The 17,837-nt window shown below is 36.2% G+C and overlaps 1 protein-coding gene and 1 long non-coding RNA gene across 4 annotated transcripts in view; both read right to left on the bottom strand.

Moving 5' to 3' along the window:
- Positions 1–5,538: 5,538 nt before the first annotated feature.
- LOC116177861 lies at positions 5,539–6,274 on the bottom strand. Its single transcript, XR_004146769.1, has 3 exons — positions 6,152–6,274; positions 5,837–6,104; positions 5,539–5,790 (listed from the first exon to the last, which is right to left on the bottom strand). It is a non-coding gene; the product is annotated as an uncharacterized LOC116177861 (long non-coding RNA).
- Positions 6,275–15,318: 9,044 nt separating this feature from the next.
- Positions 15,319–17,837, bottom strand: part of LOC116177641 (pickpocket protein 28-like) — a 47,253-nt gene continuing 44,734 nt past the window's right edge. For all 3 annotated transcript variants that reach the window (XM_031496661.1, XM_031496662.1, XM_031496663.1), the window contains exons 3-10: positions 17,451–17,693; positions 17,290–17,398; positions 17,090–17,244; positions 16,834–17,038; positions 16,248–16,515; positions 16,138–16,197; positions 15,926–16,085; positions 15,319–15,876 (exon numbers count right to left, since the gene is read on the bottom strand). In XM_031496661.1, coding sequence (XP_031352521.1) covers positions 15,606–15,876; positions 15,926–16,085; positions 16,138–16,197; positions 16,248–16,515; positions 16,834–17,038; positions 17,090–17,244; positions 17,290–17,398; positions 17,451–17,693 — 1,471 coding nt within the window. In that variant the 3' untranslated portion in view covers positions 15,319–15,605. The remainder of the gene's footprint in view (positions 15,877–15,925; positions 16,086–16,137; positions 16,198–16,247; positions 16,516–16,833; positions 17,039–17,089; positions 17,245–17,289; positions 17,399–17,450; positions 17,694–17,837) is intronic.

Raw genomic sequence — 17,837 nt, 5'->3', positions numbered from 1 at the left:
GGCAAATCGTGAAAATCTACGTAGGTACCTAGTTATCTACTATATTCTCTGAGACCACCGATTTAACTTTTGATTTTGAATTACTCCAGACAACTGTGACTCTGTAAGCGTATAATAGTCCATGGTATAATTGTTCAAAACATACCCAAACCTTCAATTCTGCATCAACTGTTACACTTGATGAAACTTTTCAAAATTTAAAATATAAAACAAACACTATTAGTTTCTGCACCCATTTTCCATCTTGGATGACTAGGTACTTTGCAAATCACTGGCACCACTAAAAAATTCTGTCTAACTTTTTATAAAATCTTTTTGCAGTCAAATATCCTTTTTAGCGCATTTCCACAAAAATAAAAAAAAATGCGCTATTGTGGCCACTTTGTCCGTCCGTCCGTCCGTCCGTCCGCTCGTTTTGCGACGCTACTAGTTCTTTATCTTAAGATCTATTGTTCTACTTTTTTCGCTATTTGGTTCGTTATGGTGTCGAGTCTTGTACCAAGGAAGGAATTTTTTCTGTACCGCTTACAAAAAAAGTTATTGTAAAAAAACAAAAAACCGTTTTTTTACATGTTCCATAATTTTACACTTTTGCCGTTTATTAACGATCCTAGAGATCGTTTATAATTTTGCATTGCTATCTGTCGCCTCCCGGTTGGTCTCTCCGTCTGTTCCTTTGTCTGTCTGTCCATCTATCTGTCCGTGTGAACGATAACTTTGTTTAGAAATGTTCAATCGCTTTTACATCTCCGTTAGTTATGAACTGAATTGCATGAAATTCAATATGGGCATAGCTTTAGCCATATAATACGCAATGCCCAAAGTTGAATCGAATCGATTCAAAATTCACAGTGCCCTTTTCGCATCTCGACCATTTATAAACCGAATTGCAAACTTTTTTACTTATAAAAGTATTTGAATGAAATTTGATACATAGGCACTTGTAATAAAGGAAAATCAAACGCCAATTTCAAAATTTGGTTTTGCGCATGCGCAGTGCCAACTTTTTTATTTATGGAAGAATTTAAATGAAATTTGATACATAGTGTAATGGGGGGTATTTTATATTGCAACAAGGAAAATCGGTAATTAAATTGGAGCTAATTGTTGGTCAGAACTCATTATTAAGATGCGACAAATCTACTGTAAACTCACCTTTCATTAGAAACGTCCCTCTGTAATCTACGCGTAAGGGGTTGGCATGGCAGCATTCACTCTGACTGGTCGTCTCCCGCGCTCAAGGGTCATATAAACAAATATCGCGACTGCTTAACCGCAATCCTCGCCAATTAATTAAGTAACTCACCGGGGGGCGTTAGCCCCGAACTGGCACTAAACGCTCCTGGATCTCCGAACACTCAATTTTAAAACTAATTTACTATAACTAACTAATAAACTAAGATTTTCCTTTGTTCCAAGCGCCTAAGTATCAAATTTCACTTAAATAGTTCCATAGACAAAAAAGTTCGCACGGCGCATGCGCAAAATAAAAGTTTGAAACTGGCGCTAGATTTTCCTTTATTCCAAGTGCCTATGTATCACATTTCATTTAAATTCTTCCATAAATAAAAAAGTTGGCACTGCGCAGCGCATGCGCAAAACCAAATTTTGAAATTGGCGTTTGATTTTCTTTATCCCAAGTGCCTATGGATAAATTTCGTTTAAATTCTTCCATAAATAAAAAAGTTGGCACTGCGCATGCGCAAAACCAAATTTTGAAATTGGCTTTGATTTTCCTTTATAAGTGCTATGTATCAAATTTCGTTTAAATTCTTCCATAAATAAAAAAGTTGGCACTGCGCATGCGCAAAACCAAATTTTGAAATTGGCGTTTGATTTTCCTTTATCCCAAGTGCCTATGTATCAAATTTCGTTTAAATTCTTCCATAAATAAAAAAGTTGGCACTGCGCATGCGCAAAACCAAATTTTGAAATTGGCGTTTGATTTTCCTTTATTCGAAGTGCTTATGTATCAAATTTCGTTTAAATTCTTCCATAAATAAAAAAGTTGGCACTGCGCATGCGCAAAACCAAATTTGAAATTGGCGTTTGATTTTCCTTTATCCCAAGTGCCTATGTATCAAATTTCGTTTAAATTCTTCCATAAATAAAAAAGTTGGCACTGCGCATGCGCAAAACCAAAATTTGAAATTGGCGTTTGATTTTCCTTTATTCCAAGTGCCTATGTATCAAATTTCATTCAAATACTTTTATAAGTAAAAAAGTTTGCAATTCGGTTTATAAATAGTCGAGATGCGAAAAGGGCACTGTGAATTTTGAATCGATTCGATCCAACTTTTGGCATTGCGTATTATATGGCTAAATCTATGCCCATATTGAATTTCATGCATTTCAGTTCATAACTAACGGAGATGTAAAAGCGATCGAACATTTCTAAACAAAGTTATCGTTCACACGGACAGATAGATGGACAGACAGACAAAGAAACAGACGGACAGACCAACAGGCAGACGACAGATAGCAATGCAAAATTATAAACGATCTCTAGGATCGTTAATAAACGGCAAACGTGTAAAATTATGGACATGTAAAAAAAGGTTTTTTGTTTTTTTACAATAACTTTTTTTGTAAGCGGTACAGAAAAAATTCCTTCCTTGGTACAAGACTCGACACCATAACGAACCAAATAGCGAAAAAAAGTAGAACAATAGCTCTTAAGATAAAAAACTAGTAGCGTCGCAAAGTTAGCGGACGGACGGACGGACGGACGGACGGACAAAGTGGCCACAATAGCGCATTTTTTTTTATTTTTGTGGAAATGCGCTAAAAAGTTGGCACGGCGCATGCGCAAAATAAAATTTTGAAACTGGCGCTATATTTTCCTTTATTCCAAGTGCCTATGTATCACATTTCATTTAAATTCTTCCATAAATAAAAAAGTTTGCAATTCGGTTTATAAATGGTCGAGATGCGAAAAGGGCAATGTGAATTTTGAATCGATTCGATCCAACTTTTGGCATTGCGTATTATATGGCTAAATCTATGCCCATATTGAATTTCATGCAATTCAGTTCATAACTAACGGAGATGTAAAGCGATCGAACATTTCTAAACAAAGTTATCGTTCACACGGACAGATAGATGGACAGACAGACAAAGGAACAGACGGAGAGACCAACCGGCAGGCGACAGATAGCAATGCAAATTTATAAACGATCTCTAGGATCGTTAATAAACGGCAAAAGTGTAAAATTATGGAACATGTAAAAAACGGTTTTTTGTTTTTTTTACAATAACTTTTTTTGTAAGCGGTACAGAAAAAATTCCTTCCTTGGTACAAGACTCGACACCATAACGAACCAAATAGCGAAAAAAGTAGAACAATAGCTCTTAAGATAAAAAACTAGTAGCGTCGCAAAGTTAGCGGACGGACGGACGGACGGACGGACAAAGTGGCCACAATAGCGCATTTTTTTTTATTTTTGTGGAAATGCGCTAAAAAGACGAACTGCGCCTACAATCAAATCGGGCGGAAATCTCGAATAAATAGCGTAAAGAAACGTACGCTTTTTTCGTTGTTTGCCGTAGGTAAATCTAAAAGGAAAAATAACACTACAGGAATACAAACTCAAATCAAATAAACCTGCGTATTAGTAAATAACCCCCGGATTTACTTCAATAAATTTGAAATAGTATCATATCCACGATTTTCCGCCATTACTTTCGGTGTTTAGACCGAAATAACATCGACAAAAAATCAGAATCCAATACAGAAAGCTAACCTGATTAAATCTTCAAAATTAAAAACTTAAACTTCAACGTATACGATCTTAGCTCAGGATTTAATTTTGAAGCTTTAATCTTGACGCTTCAACCCTTAAAAAACGAAAGTCTATGAAACGTGTAATATGGAAGATGAAATTTGAATATAATTAGCTTTAACTACAATTTTCAAGTTTTTGTGAGCTTCACTGTTACAAGGATAAAATATTTCTTTGTTCCTGATGCACTGGAAGGGTAAATTCGTCCCATTTATTCCTGAATTCCCAAAAACTCTTTCCGAAAGATTTTTAAATGTAAATTAATTCTGTTCATCAGCATTTGGTGAAGGTAGATGCGCACCTTGTCCTTCGATTTTATAAAATCTACCATTAAAGTGCATACTTATTTTTAAATAAACTCCCATTTTATTTCTAGCTTGTTACTTTGTTACCCCTGCTTTGAAAGGGTAAGTTCGCCCATTTGCCCATGAAACTCCATAATTTCTCTCTGAAGAATGTCTAATTAGAGTTTTAAAAACTATGCTTGTCTGATGCAAACATAACTGTACACGTTGGTCCATTCTGATCGCCTCTGGACGGTTGATTCGTCTCTTGCCTGCCGATTCTATAAGATGTGTTTTGAAGATGCATTTTTATTTCTAAATAGATTTTTGATTTCAATTCTAGATTGTCACAATTATAGCTATATAAAGTATTTAATTATCACTGCTTTTAGAGGGTAAATTTGTGCATGGATCTCCAAAATCTTTTCCCAAAAGAACAAAAAAATGAAAAATTGGATTTTTAAAATCCTTTTTTCTACTGTACATGTTAAATCATCCGGTCGACCCGGCTACCTCACAATAGGTTTTGAATTCCTTCTGGTTTAGACAAGCTCAAGAATTTTATCCTTGTACACCAAAGCACATACAAAGCTTCAACTGATAGGGTGCTCATTGCAGCTGTAACCAATGCGGCACATTTAAAAATAGCTTAAATGCATACATAAGGTAAATAACGTAAAAGAAATAGCGTAAACGTTATTAAGTATTTATTTTGTGTATACATGAAAAATTAAGTCATTTAATTAGTGGTTGTTTACTTATTACGCAAGGATCCCCTGACCATGCATCTTTGCCATACTTTTTAATGTTGCAAATTATTCTAAGGGTGAGGAAGTAGAGAATTTCAAAGACAGAAGTCACCGAAAATCCAATGAACAAACCGAAAAGACCGCCAACATTTGAAAAGAAATCCACCAATCCGTGTAACTCCTTTCTTTCGCAAGTGAGGAACTGTGCGTCCTTGTAATACACGCTCAATTGCGAAAGCTGCGCGCTGAAACGTAAAGATAGTGAATTTAATATGCCCAAAAAGGCGTTAAAATAATAGCAAAGAAACATTAATTTAACAACCACACAAAAACATGTTTCCTATTTTAATTCATTTTCCAAAGCTACTATTGATAAACACAAAAATTTGGCATTCACTATACTGCCGTCTAAGATGGTAAAATCCGATCTTGAAGTTAAGAAAATTCGTATTCTAATTGATTTTTGAACGCTACTACGCTACCACCACCAGAAAATGGCATTCACATATCAAAGGATGAAATGCATTCTTAAAGTTAAAGTTCTTTCTTATGAATTTTACTAGTAAATACCTCCTTTGATGGAAACCCTCTTACAAAATCTTAATTAGTTTTTAGTAATTTTCTTAGAAACCTTTCTCGAAATACCAATTTCAAAGTGCTATAATTTTCACCCGGAAAAATTAAACTCCACAATTGGTAGTACCTACTCCTTTAACAGTTCGTTATATATAAGCCTTTCCAATGGATGTGAAGCTTCCAACACATCATTCCACAGCCAGTTTGTTTGAGACGTTTCGACGTCGTACGACACGGAAGTACACGATGGCAAACATTCGCATGGTTCGACTTCCAAATACTTCACTTAAAAAAGTAGTTATTAAAGTTTATCGTCACAATCATCTTAAAACATACACTGACTTTCTCTTACACACTCACTACTGCCTGGTCCACAAATATTTATTTTGTCGTGTAACGCTAAAGAGGGCGTTAAGTATAAAAACTTTGTGCGTGGTCAACTTACGGGGAAAGAAAAACGGAATGCATTTGCACCGTTTCATAGTGTAATTAGCCAGGCATTCTTCCATGCAATTTTGCTGAGTGTACCCCTTGTAACTGGCCAAATATCTTTCGTGTGTAAAATAACAGTTCCTCACTCGAGGAGCATAGTTTACCAATTCGGGCGATACTGATATTAAAGATGGCTTAATACCAACGAATACCACTTGATCTAACGGTAGAAGAAAGCACCTGTCCATGTTAGGCATCTCTGAAGGGTGGTGCAGGGCGACCTGAAACCGAGCACTAAAACACTTCGATTGTTCAGTAGGTATGTTACTTTGTATCCCTGTATGGATCCCTCGCACAAGGGATCTATGTGATTTTTGTTGGTGTAGAGGCTATCAATGGTCAGTCCTCCTCTCGCGCCAGGCACGAATGTTCTTCTTGGGTAATCATCTCGCGAATGTCGACCTTTGGTCTTCATTTGTGAGTGACTACAATGCTTTTTGCTTAAATCAGTTTTGCAATTCGTCTACTCACCCAAACCTGAAAATTTCCTCGTGAGGTAGCATGTTAAAGGTATAACAAATCCCTGCCGATGTAATACTATGAAAGAATGCCTCCTCGCTATTCAATTCCTCTCCAATCCATGTTATTTTGGTCATATTTAATGGATCAAAGTGTGGCAACATCTAAATTGCGGTTTCTTTGCAACAGCGCGTTTAATCATTTCGAATACTCACCTCAACCAGCCTCTTAGTAGTACCATCAAAAGACATTGCGCTCATGTTTGGAAAAACGTAATCGCGTGCTTGACTCATCGCACCGCTACAGACCAAGAGGGCCAAGTGGAGGTTTTCCTCCCTAAAAAAAAAACTATAAGTGTTACCTCTTACGGTTTCATTTTTCATTTAGATACTCCATTGCGTTGATCTCCTCGTAACTACAGAATCGCTGAAACGTATCGGAAAAATTGAATATCTCCTTATTGAATTTCGCCTCAGGACAGATCGTTACCGCAGGAAATGGAATTTTGGAAATTTGTGTTTCGACATTCGCAAAGGTGACCATCACTGGCGCATACTGCCACTTGAGGTACGTCTGCCGGACCAGCGACAGGCAGAGAGCGCAAACCACAACCACAATGGCCGTCCATACCAACCTATCGCGTACAATTCGGAATTAACCATTGACCATGGTCGACCTCACCTCTCCAACAAAAACCGACCGCGTTCGCCGATGTATTTGATGCCATGAATACTGGTTTCCTCGCAGTAATGAGCTGCGTACAGCTTTAGGTTGTTCCTCTTTTCGGTAAGAACGTTCTCCCTTGGAACTGGAGAAATTCGAAATAAGGTGTTCTGCTTAATAAGCGTAGGTCTCTTTTTAATTATTTGAGGTAGTGTGCCAAGCATAGTTTGTACTCTAGTGTTCATATTCGTATCGACAATAATTGGAATAATTGGAAACACATTTAAAATTTTTTTATGTTAAAGCGTATCACGCGACACAATTAATTCATGACTATAAAACACTGCATGAAAATAAGTTTGTGTTGTCCGTTTAATTAGGTTGATTCGTTGGTCCTAACTGAAAAATTGATATTGAAATAAACGTAATGAAAATTAAATGTTTGTCTTGTTCCATAATTACTCGCCCGAACCAATCACAGTAGATCTTCGTTATTTAACGTCCCTACCGTTTGATTAAGAAATTTTAAGGTACAGTGTTTGAAGGAAAGATCCTTTTAAAAACTCCAAGGGCCTTTCAGAAGTTCTTAAGAGTTTTCAAAAGTCTTTGAATCTTTAGGATATTCGTCTACAATCTGAGCTAGGATTTCAAAAGCTTCACGTTTCCAATCTTCACAAATCACAATGCTTTTAAAAACTTTGCAGTTTGCAAAATACTTATTTCGTTTACGTTTAGGCTTTGGCACATAAACCAATAAGATTCTAAGCAATCGGGCCTTTAAAGGGAATTTAAAAGGTATTAAAAAGACTATCTATATAAAATCTAATGAATTTTATTTAAGAGCATTAAAATTTTTTAGCGGCTAAATGACTGTGAAAACCTTCAAAACTCGGCCTTCTAAAGAGCTCTACAAGCATTTCTAGAGGCATCCATATTTATTAGCATTTATGAGAGTTTTTTTTAGTGTTGTAAGGTATCATACAGTTTCTCTGCAGTGTTGAAGCACTTTTAAAGGTATTCGTTCAAGAGCCTCCTATCCAAGTGTTCTGCGAGCCTTCTAAAAACCACTTTAATTTTCTAAAAAAAGCCTTCAAGACATTTCAATAGCATTCAACATACCTCAAGTGTTTTTTAAACTCATCAAGAGGAGCATTTCGGAATCTCCTTTCAGTCCCTAATTTCCTAAGAGCGCATATAAGCTTTTAGAGCTTTAAGAATAAACTAACTTGAAGTATCTTTAAGAGATTTCGAGATGCTTTATTAGTATTGTTGTGTAAATTACGTCCTGCGGTCGTTTTATTGGGCTTCAGCACTTACAATAACGTTGGGTCTTTTAATGGTGATTAACATTTCTTTAATTAATTTGCTCAATCGATCGCTTGTGCGTGGTATTTCATCTATAAACCCTATAAAGTGCTTCTTTTTCTTTCAGTTTATTGAATTATTTTGTTAAATAAATTTATGTCATCTATAAATAGTCAGTTTTGTGTATAATCGAGTCCAAATTACGACCTAGATAAGAGTTCTCATTCTAAATTCTTCTGTTTTAAATTTTAATTTTAAAGTTTTATCGAGATTTTTCGTAGTAGCGGATGATGGACGCTCCTGAAAGAATGGTAATCGCTTACCTATGTTTAATTGAGCTCGCTGGACAGTGATTTCCCCCAGTGATTTCTCCGAAAGAGCTTTTAATGACTTCCCGAGAGCCCATAGAGTCTCGACAGTCCTTAACAATCGTTAAGATCTTTTTAAAAATTTACCCCAAACGCTTCAACTTTAAAATTTATGGAGCAGGGAACTTAAAGACTGGATAATTAGCACTTTTGACTAGGTGGCTTTCCAACAGCGCCGTCGCTTGCAAGTGATTGTCCCTATGCACCCATCATTTTCGTGACTGATATATTGGTAGTATTGTCAAAACTGTACTCCAAACAAAAATTTTAAATTTTCGGGATCAGGGAAATTAAAAACTGTAAGATTAGCAATCAGTTTCAGCTACGCGATTTTTTCACAGTTCAGTCGCTCTGACAGTGACTGCCATAATTTCGTGAGCGGGAAACTAGCAAACAATTACGCCCACGCACAGTTTAAACATTTTTTTAAAACGTGAGCTGTACGCTTTTAGTGACTACTATAACTTTTGATTGAGAAGTCTAATCGAAAAAGTACGAATTGTTTTGGATTCTACGCCCCAAATTTAATAAGAAAAAGTGTTTTCCCGAGAAATTTTGGTGTAGTCGATTTTTGGTAAAAAAAAAGGAAGGTTATACACTGCCTTTTTTTGAGCCCCGAAAAAAAAATTGTCTCAGATCGACCCGGAAAAAAAATTTTCTTATAGAATGTGGCCTGTAGAATCCATAATTTCAAAAAGTTCCAAGATTGGGCTACTAGTTCAAAAGTTACAGCCCTTTGAATTTTCTTTCGAAATTGGTTTCTAGTCTATAACTTTTGATTGAAAAATCTAATCGAAAAAGTACGATTTGTTTTGGATTCTACGCACCAAAATTAATAAGAAAAAGTGTTTTCCCGAGAAATTTTGGTGCAGTCGATTTTTGGTAAAAAAGGAAGGTTATACACTGCCTTTTTTTGAGCCCCGAAATAAAAATTGTCTCAGATCGACCCGGAAAAAAAATTTTCTTATAGAATGTGGCCTGTAGAATCCATAATTTCAAACAGTTCCAAGATTGGGCTACTAGTTCAAAAGTTACAGCCCTTTAAATTTTTTTTCGAAATTGGTTTCTAGTCTATAACTTTTGATTGAGAAGTCTGATCGAAAAAGTACGAATTGTTTTGGATTTTACGCACCAAAATTAATAAGAAAAAGTGTTTTCCCGAGAAATTTTGGTGCAGTCGATTTTTGGTAAAAAAGGAAGGTTGTACACTGCCTTTTTTTGAAGCCCTCAAAAAAAATTGTCTCAGATCGACCCGGAAAAAAATTTTCTTATAGAATGTGGCCTGTAGAATCCATAATTTCAAACAGTTCGAAGATTGGGCTACTAGTTCAAAAGTTACAGCCCTTTGAATTTTCTTTCGAAATTGGTTTCTAGTCTATAACTTTTGACTGAGAAGTCTAATCGAAAAAGTACGAATTGTTTTGGATTCTACTCCCCAAAATTAATAAGAAAAAGTGTTTTCCCGAGAAATTTTGGTGTAGTCGATTTTTGGTAAAAAAAAGGAAGGTTATACACTGCCTTTTTTGAGCCCCGAAAACAAAATTGTCTCAGATCGTATCATGAAACATTATGTCATTGCGAGAATGCTTTATCGCAAGACGATTCTGTTCATTTTTTGGTGCTTTTACAGCTTTCGGTGTAGTAAAAAAAAAGAGGGTCTCCTTCCTATAACTACGATACGGGTCCTAAACGCGTTCTGACGCATTCAACGTGAGATTACAGCTAAAGTATTGGAGATACCAAAAAAATGTAAATACTCTTTTTTATAGGGAATTTAGTAAACTATATTTTTCATGTAAACTATTTCTTCGTATCAGTAATAGTTGCCGAGACATGGGCAAAAAACTGGAAAAGTGTACCGTTTTTCCAAGATGGCGTCTCGAGCGCAACAGATTTTGACAGTGACTTTTAGTATGTTCAATAGAAAGTCCCAATAAATGTGTATACCAAAATTCAGATCTTTACCGATTAATGTTTTTATTTGTCCAAAATTGCACTAATTTGACTGGACTATGACGGATCCCCAGTTTTTGGTTTATTTTTCTTCTTATTATTTTTCTACTTCTGAAATGACATGTGATTTTATAACTTTTGTTTAATTTAAGAGGCATTCGGACATTTTTGCGAATTATTTAATACCCTATTGTTGAACCTTGAAATATAAAGTACCCTTGGAACCTGTTTCCTAATTATCTTCATGAGTTGCTCTTATTTTTAAGCTTTGATTTTCTCAGAATTTTTGAATCGTTTTTGTTTGAAGTATTTTTGAATTGTTTTCGCGAAATCCTTTCTAGAAAACTTTTATCACTTTCCGGAAATAAAAACATTCCTAAATCCTCTTTGAAAATTCTACTGTGGGCACTAAACAAACGCCAAGCGAAAACTCTTTTTAAAATTTTTGGAATCCTAGAAACAATTTTCCAAAGTTTTTCAATATTTTCCCAAATCCAACTGTCTTTTGTAGGGGTGAAATTAATGCCCCCTAATTATTTGTATACCGCCACGTTTTTTAAAAAAAAAAACCTTTTACGGCTTGTCAAATATTTTTGCTTCTAATTTCGTCTCTAAAAAGGGTGAAGAAAATGTGATTTTCCTCTCTAGTGAGGAAAGTAAAAAACACTTGCTGCGTTAATGTTAATGGCATTTAAAATTGATACATACCCGTGTCTAGATTGCTATTATGTGTCAAACGTTATTATAGCATACAATAATTTTTCAATTTTGATTGTAGTTTCAGAAAAAATTATGTGAAGAAAGTGATTTGAAATAATTCCACTTTCTTCTCTACAATTAACTATATACATACATTTAGGAATCTCCATATGCTCGGAACATTTTAACAATATTCTGCTTTCGAGGGACGCCATTCCAAAGTGATCTGAAATATTTTTAAATTTCAATCATCAAAAAAGTATTGCCCCCATCTTTCGAATTCTTTTGGATTAGGCAACTAAACCGCATATTAATTAATTTCACTTATATGTGTCAGGATTACTAGAAACAATCGTTTTGCAAGTCCTCCTTTTGGCAAGGAGAGCTAGGAGTTTCGTAATTCTTAATTTTACGCATCCTGCCGCTAAAAAAAACTATTACATTATTGTTAAAACAATAGTTAACTATTATTATCGTGACGTACGTCAGGAATAACATTATAATTAGTTTTTAGATCGAAAAAATCGGTCGCATGAGTGAAAAGATAAACATTTTCAGAAATTGGCCTCCATCTTGAATTCTGGACTTCCGGTTCAGATTTCGAGGTGCCAACATCGATATTCGTGTTCAGCAGGTACCAATTAGTAAAAAAAGCCTTGTTGGCCAAATGTTGTCTGAAATGCTCCTAGGACAGAAAAACTTCGAAAAGTGAACCAGTCTATTTAAGGGACTAAAGCAATACTTTTTATCCCGGTAGGAGAAACACGCGACAAGGGTCAAGAAGTGACAGAAGACACTAAAATGTCAAACACACTTTAATGATTAATGGTTACCTTTATTATATGTACATTTTGGATATTGCACCTTATTTTATTCTTATTATACCGTTTTTCATATATCTTTTTGAATTTGGGAGGCAGTGGTTTTCCCATATGTTGTTCTGCAAAGCTTTAAACTGCGCCGTTAGTTTTGAACGAGAATCTTTACGTAAATGAAACTGACATTTATTATTCGACGGCCACAATTTGACATCAGACATGACAATCAATCTTTTAGCTCCAATATGGCGGATTATGATAAGTTGTCGCCACTGTTCTTATAAAGTCACTTTAGTTTGCACTGCAGTGATGACAATGATTGGATAGGGAACACATTTTTAATTTTTTATGTTACAGCTTATCACGAGACACCATTAATTTATGACTATAATAAAATAATTTATAAAAGTGTGTGCTTTCCGCTTAATTGGTTTGAAACGTAGGCCGTAACTGAAAATAATTAATATTGAATTAAACGTAATGAAAATTAAATGTACTTGCTCAGGGGGTAGTACAGTGTTTGGGGGCTTTTGAGAGTTTTGAGCACATGGACCAATAACAGTCTAAGCAATTGTGCCTCTAGAGGGTTATATTAAAATGGGTTAAAATGCTTTAATATTTCCGAAAGTAGTCGGAATTTTTTCAGTTTCAAAACTGCATTTTGTTAAGCATCAAAATACGCAACTTTGCCAAATTTAAACTACCTACCTATCTCTTACAATTCCCGAGATCCCCATGGTGGTCCTCGAATTTGATCAGCCTGTATAGCGATTGGGGTACGAAGTTTGTAGCAGCTTCTAAATAGCTGATGCAAAATATGCGCAAGCGCATCTGTCAATGAAGGAATCGCAGTATCGCACGGCATTTCAACCCTCTTTCTGCTCCAAATTTCGATGGTATTTATGGACGAGAATAAATGCGATGCGCGGACGGGTAGTCAACATGAAAACGCAAAAGGGCATCCTGCGGCGCCCTGTTTATTACCGAAAATGAATTGATAATTTTTCCATTTCATTTTCCTATTTTTTTTTATTTTTTACACATTTGCACATTTAAGGCGGCCGGTATGTTGCATCAAATTAGAAGTTACTTACATTTTTTTATCTATCTTAATACATTTGGTGTAAAACTGAAACTTATATGAATGTACCTAATTTAATTTAAATATTTCGCCGCCTTAATATGCTTGCCAAGGGTCCGTTAACTTGCCCCCCTCTCTACCTAGAAATTTGATTGTCATATTATTACAAAGTAATGCGCTTGTTATGCGCTCACATGCGCCAAGGGGCCAAGTATACGTAAGCCCCCCCCCCTCCCCACTACGTATGGCGCAACCTTTAATTCAAGTGGCGCAAAAACAAGAATGACTCAATGATATCTTTATACGGCGCGTTTTAGCGCATACCTAGGAGAGCATTTAGTATAGAAACATTATAGAAAAAAGTAACTTTTAAAAACGTTAAGATGCCCTCCCCCACACACACACTTTTCGAAAATTTCTCATGCCTTAACCGTGATGGCGCTAGCTTTATTTTAATTTTATGTGGCGCAATTGAATTCATAACCAGGTGTAATAGATGGCATAGATACCAGCGACAAAATATATACCGGGGGAGGGGGCTACGTATACTTGGTTCTTCCCAAGTGTTTTTCGGATTGCCAAAAAAACGATAATGGAGCAAGAGTTATAATCGGTGGCGCATGTGAGAGCATAACGAGCGCATTACTGGCGACCATCAAATTTCTAAGAGAGGGGGAGGGGGCAGGTTAACGGACTAATCGCGTTAAATAGACAGCCTTCTTTACCTGATGCCCGAGCGGCCGGCATTCCCCTGAATCGAGCGATATTGACACTGACACTTACCAAGAACTCTACTTGTAATAGTTATTTATGTATTAAGGGATAATAGTGATGTTTATATTCTCGAGGGCGACGAGTTAAAAAGCTCGAGGGCCTATGGCCCGAGAGCTTTCTAGTCGCCCGAGAGTATAAACATCAGTTTATGCCCGTGGTGCATACACAATTTTATGTCTTACAAATAGTTTTCTTCGTCAAAATTCGTTTACAAAATAATTCATTATGTTTGATCGAGTATGCGTGGTTCGAATTTGATAATGTGATTGAAACCATCCAATCGTCAAACGTAATTTTAAACAATTCAATTCATTGTGAATGAGGAGGAAGTTCCAGAAACTGTTATAAGGCCAATCTTGTGATTTAGTAGGTATTGGCAATTAATAATTGACGTTTCTAATTATCAATGACCTGCAAATATTTGTTTGTTTTGTCATTACGTATAAATGAGTTACTATGGTGATACTTTTATGCCCTAGGGCATAAAGTGGCCACTTTATGCCCGCGTATCACAGATATAAAATGTGCTATGATAGGTTAGTAAGACATAAAAACCATTACAATCTATGAAACCCTTTAAGAGATTTCAATAGTCTCAAGAGTGCTCTTTTGGGAGTGTTTAAAGGTTTTCATGAAATCGTTAAGAGTTTATATTGATATTTTAGGGCCCGTGTTTTCTCACCAATAGATTGTCCATAGTAGTCCTTTAAGAGCTTTTGAAAGTCCTGAAGAATCTTTAAAAGCCTTGAGAGTATTTACCCAAATCTTGAGGACATATAAGTCCTCCTTTGTGAGTCTCTAAGTGCAATTAAAATGTTTTTTAAAGTGATTAATTCATTCCATTAATATACGACCAATCAGCTTGGTGATTGTTTCAAATTCTAACCAATCAGATGATTTTTTATCTGATTAAAAGCTAGGTAGCTTTTTATCAGCGATAAAAATGCGAGTAGGGACGCGTAAAATATATGGTGGTTGTAAAATTTACTGTCTTTTATTAATCTTTCTAAAATACACTCGATCTTGGATAATTATATAATTCACTCACATTTTGTTGCCTCCTGGAAAAAACTCTCGTTGTCTATAGTTTTTTTCCATTGCAACAAAATTTTCGTGTAAAAATAAAATTATCAGATTTAAAATCAAGCTCTTGTGTATTTACCCCCAATCAAACAATTTTACTGTGGTCACGACAGCCACGTGTCAAGACTAAATTGAAATTATTCCCAAATATAGAATATTATTTTTTCATCTAATCGCAAAATAAATATTCTTCCAATCTCCGAAATCCCTATAATATTTGAATCCTTCCAAATCTGGTGTAAGTAGTTTATTTACAATTTTCACGAAGTAATATTTCACCTCAAGTACAATTATAATTCTAGATCACTATGAAGCTATACAAAAAAGTCTCGTAAACAGATCTTCATGACTTATCGCGCACTTAATATTATTCTAATTAGACAACTATTAATGTAGTGAATTAATTAATTGAATTTTATCCAACAATAGGTCACAGTTTATTACATATATCCAAATTTAGATCCGTCCAGATGCGGAACGTCAAGCTGACCTATTAAGAACAATTATTTCAATTAAATATCACAACACTTTGGCACCATTCTGCTCGTCCTCGTCAACCAAATCCGGTTCGCCCGACCAATATCCGGGGCCATATTTTTTGAGGTTGCACCACAGCCTTAGGGTACAAAAGTAGATAACCTCAATAAAGGAGGTGATTGAGATTCCTATGAATAATCCCAGCAATCCTCCGATGCTTGAAAGAAAATCGACGAAACCGTACAGCTCGTTTCGCTCGGATGCCAGAAATTGCATGTCTTTAAAGAATATGGACAGTCGCGCTAAGTACAATCTGTAAATCTAAACGGTTAGGTAGAACGTAATTGTATTGCGGGTCATACTTCTCAAACTCCATAGTGTAATTTTTATGAGACACTGCACGCATTGCATTAATTGCTCTATGCCAGTCCCAGTCGATAATAGAGAGTTCTATGTCGTATTCCAGCGATGTGCAAGATGGAAGACAGAAGCACGCCTCCTTGTCGTGCTTGGGATAGTCGACTTAAAAAACTGTTAGGGCTTGACCTCCAAGACTTGATTAGGCGATACTTACTTTTACTTTGATAAAGGCAGGGTAGGTTACCAGGTCCGCATATAGGCGTGTCTCTATCCTCTACAAAAAAATATTGGAATAACCAACTGTTGCGTAATAATTCTCGTTACTTGGCATGTAAAATCCCAAACAACCGCACGTTCTCAGCGTGTAGTTCGATAGGCATTCTTGAAGGCAGTTGGTCTGGGTGTATTTTCGGAAGTATGTCAACTGCCTTTCCTCGGTGAAGTAGCATTTCCTACGCTTTGGGTCGTAATCTCTCAGTGTAGGTGAGACACCTGTTACCCTTGGCTTGATACCCACATCGACCGCGCTATTTAGTGGTACTCGAAAGTGTCTATCGAGATTAGGCCATTCCGCTGGATGGTGAAGCACGACCTACTCAAATTTACAGTCTCTTGTAAAATTAATGGTCCTAGGATAGCAAAACTTTAGCTTTAGGCGAACAATACAGCAGAATCTTCCTAACTTCGGTAAAGTTCGATTTCCATATGTGAGCTTAGAGTCTTTAAAACTAAACACTTCTGGCCTTCCAACCAAGAACAAATTAAATGAGTGGAAATGTGATCTTGTTTTGTAGTATATCAGATCAGCTCGTTGTAATATGGGATAGATGCCGAACTTTAGCAAAGTCATAGAAGTCGGTTCCCTATACTGCAGGGCCATTAATTCTACGAAAGGCTGCAGACGCGGTACCTTATATCCCTGCAGTGATTCCTGGCATAAATAGTCTAGGTCCTTCCTTTTCGTTGTCATTGCATCAAATACGAATCCCCCCAGCGCACCAGATACAAATGTTCTCATGGGATAACTGTCATCTATATCAGATGTAGAATAACCCTTGTCTAGTGACCATTCTCGAACGTTATGCGATTTTCTATCAGTTGGTATTGTGTATTCTCTACATATATAGTGAATTTGACATGCCATCCTCGCCCCCACCGCTACTTACTCAGGATTTTTAATTATATCTCCTGCATCCAGCATATTAAAGGAATAGCAGATACCTTCACTGGTGAAAGTGTAAGAGAAATACTCGTTAGGATCTAAAATTTTTCCTCGCCATTTCAGTTCAGATATATTTTCAGAGTCGAGCTCGGGAAACACCTAAAACAACAAAAGTGAAGGCCGGTCCCCTACTCACTGATGTACATTTAGTAGCATAGCAACTGCCGTGTCATTTACAAAAAGGTCGTCATCGGTTTCACTCGCCGGTAAGTCTATTGAACATATCAACGAAAGGCTTCTCCACGCTTCTTCGCTAATTAACTAACGTTACTCCAATTGCTTTCAAAAATGTTTCAAGCACTTACTCAAATGGTGGCAGCTCAGTTCCGAGTATTTTTTTGAGGTACGCGTCTGTAAAGTTAAACGTCTCCACGTTGGATTTGACTACCGGGCAGATTGTGACGGCGGGAAAAGGAATTTCACTTATCGAATTTTCGGAGGTTGCAAAAGATACGATCACAGGCGAGGTTACCCATTTTCTATACGTTTTCAATACCAGGATTGTGCTGCAGGTGGCTACTGTGAGAATGATTAAGAACCAAACAATTCTGAAAGAAAATTGTTGGAGCACTTTTTCAATTTACGGTGAGTAGCTTGAGGAGAGCTTTCCCTTTCACTTTTTTTCCGACTGGTGACAACTGTGCCATTTTCTGGTGGTAGATTAAAAAACTAATTTTTATTTCACATGCCAA

The sequence above is a fragment of the Photinus pyralis genome, unplaced genomic scaffold (assembly GCF_008802855.1).
Source record: "Photinus pyralis isolate 1611_PpyrPB1 unplaced genomic scaffold, Ppyr1.3 Ppyr1.4_LG8, whole genome shotgun sequence".
In the NCBI taxonomy this organism is placed as follows: domain Eukaryota; kingdom Metazoa; phylum Arthropoda; class Insecta; order Coleoptera; family Lampyridae; genus Photinus; species Photinus pyralis.
Note: the sequence above shows the minus strand (reverse complement) of the source record. Positions and strands in the feature narration are given on the sequence as shown.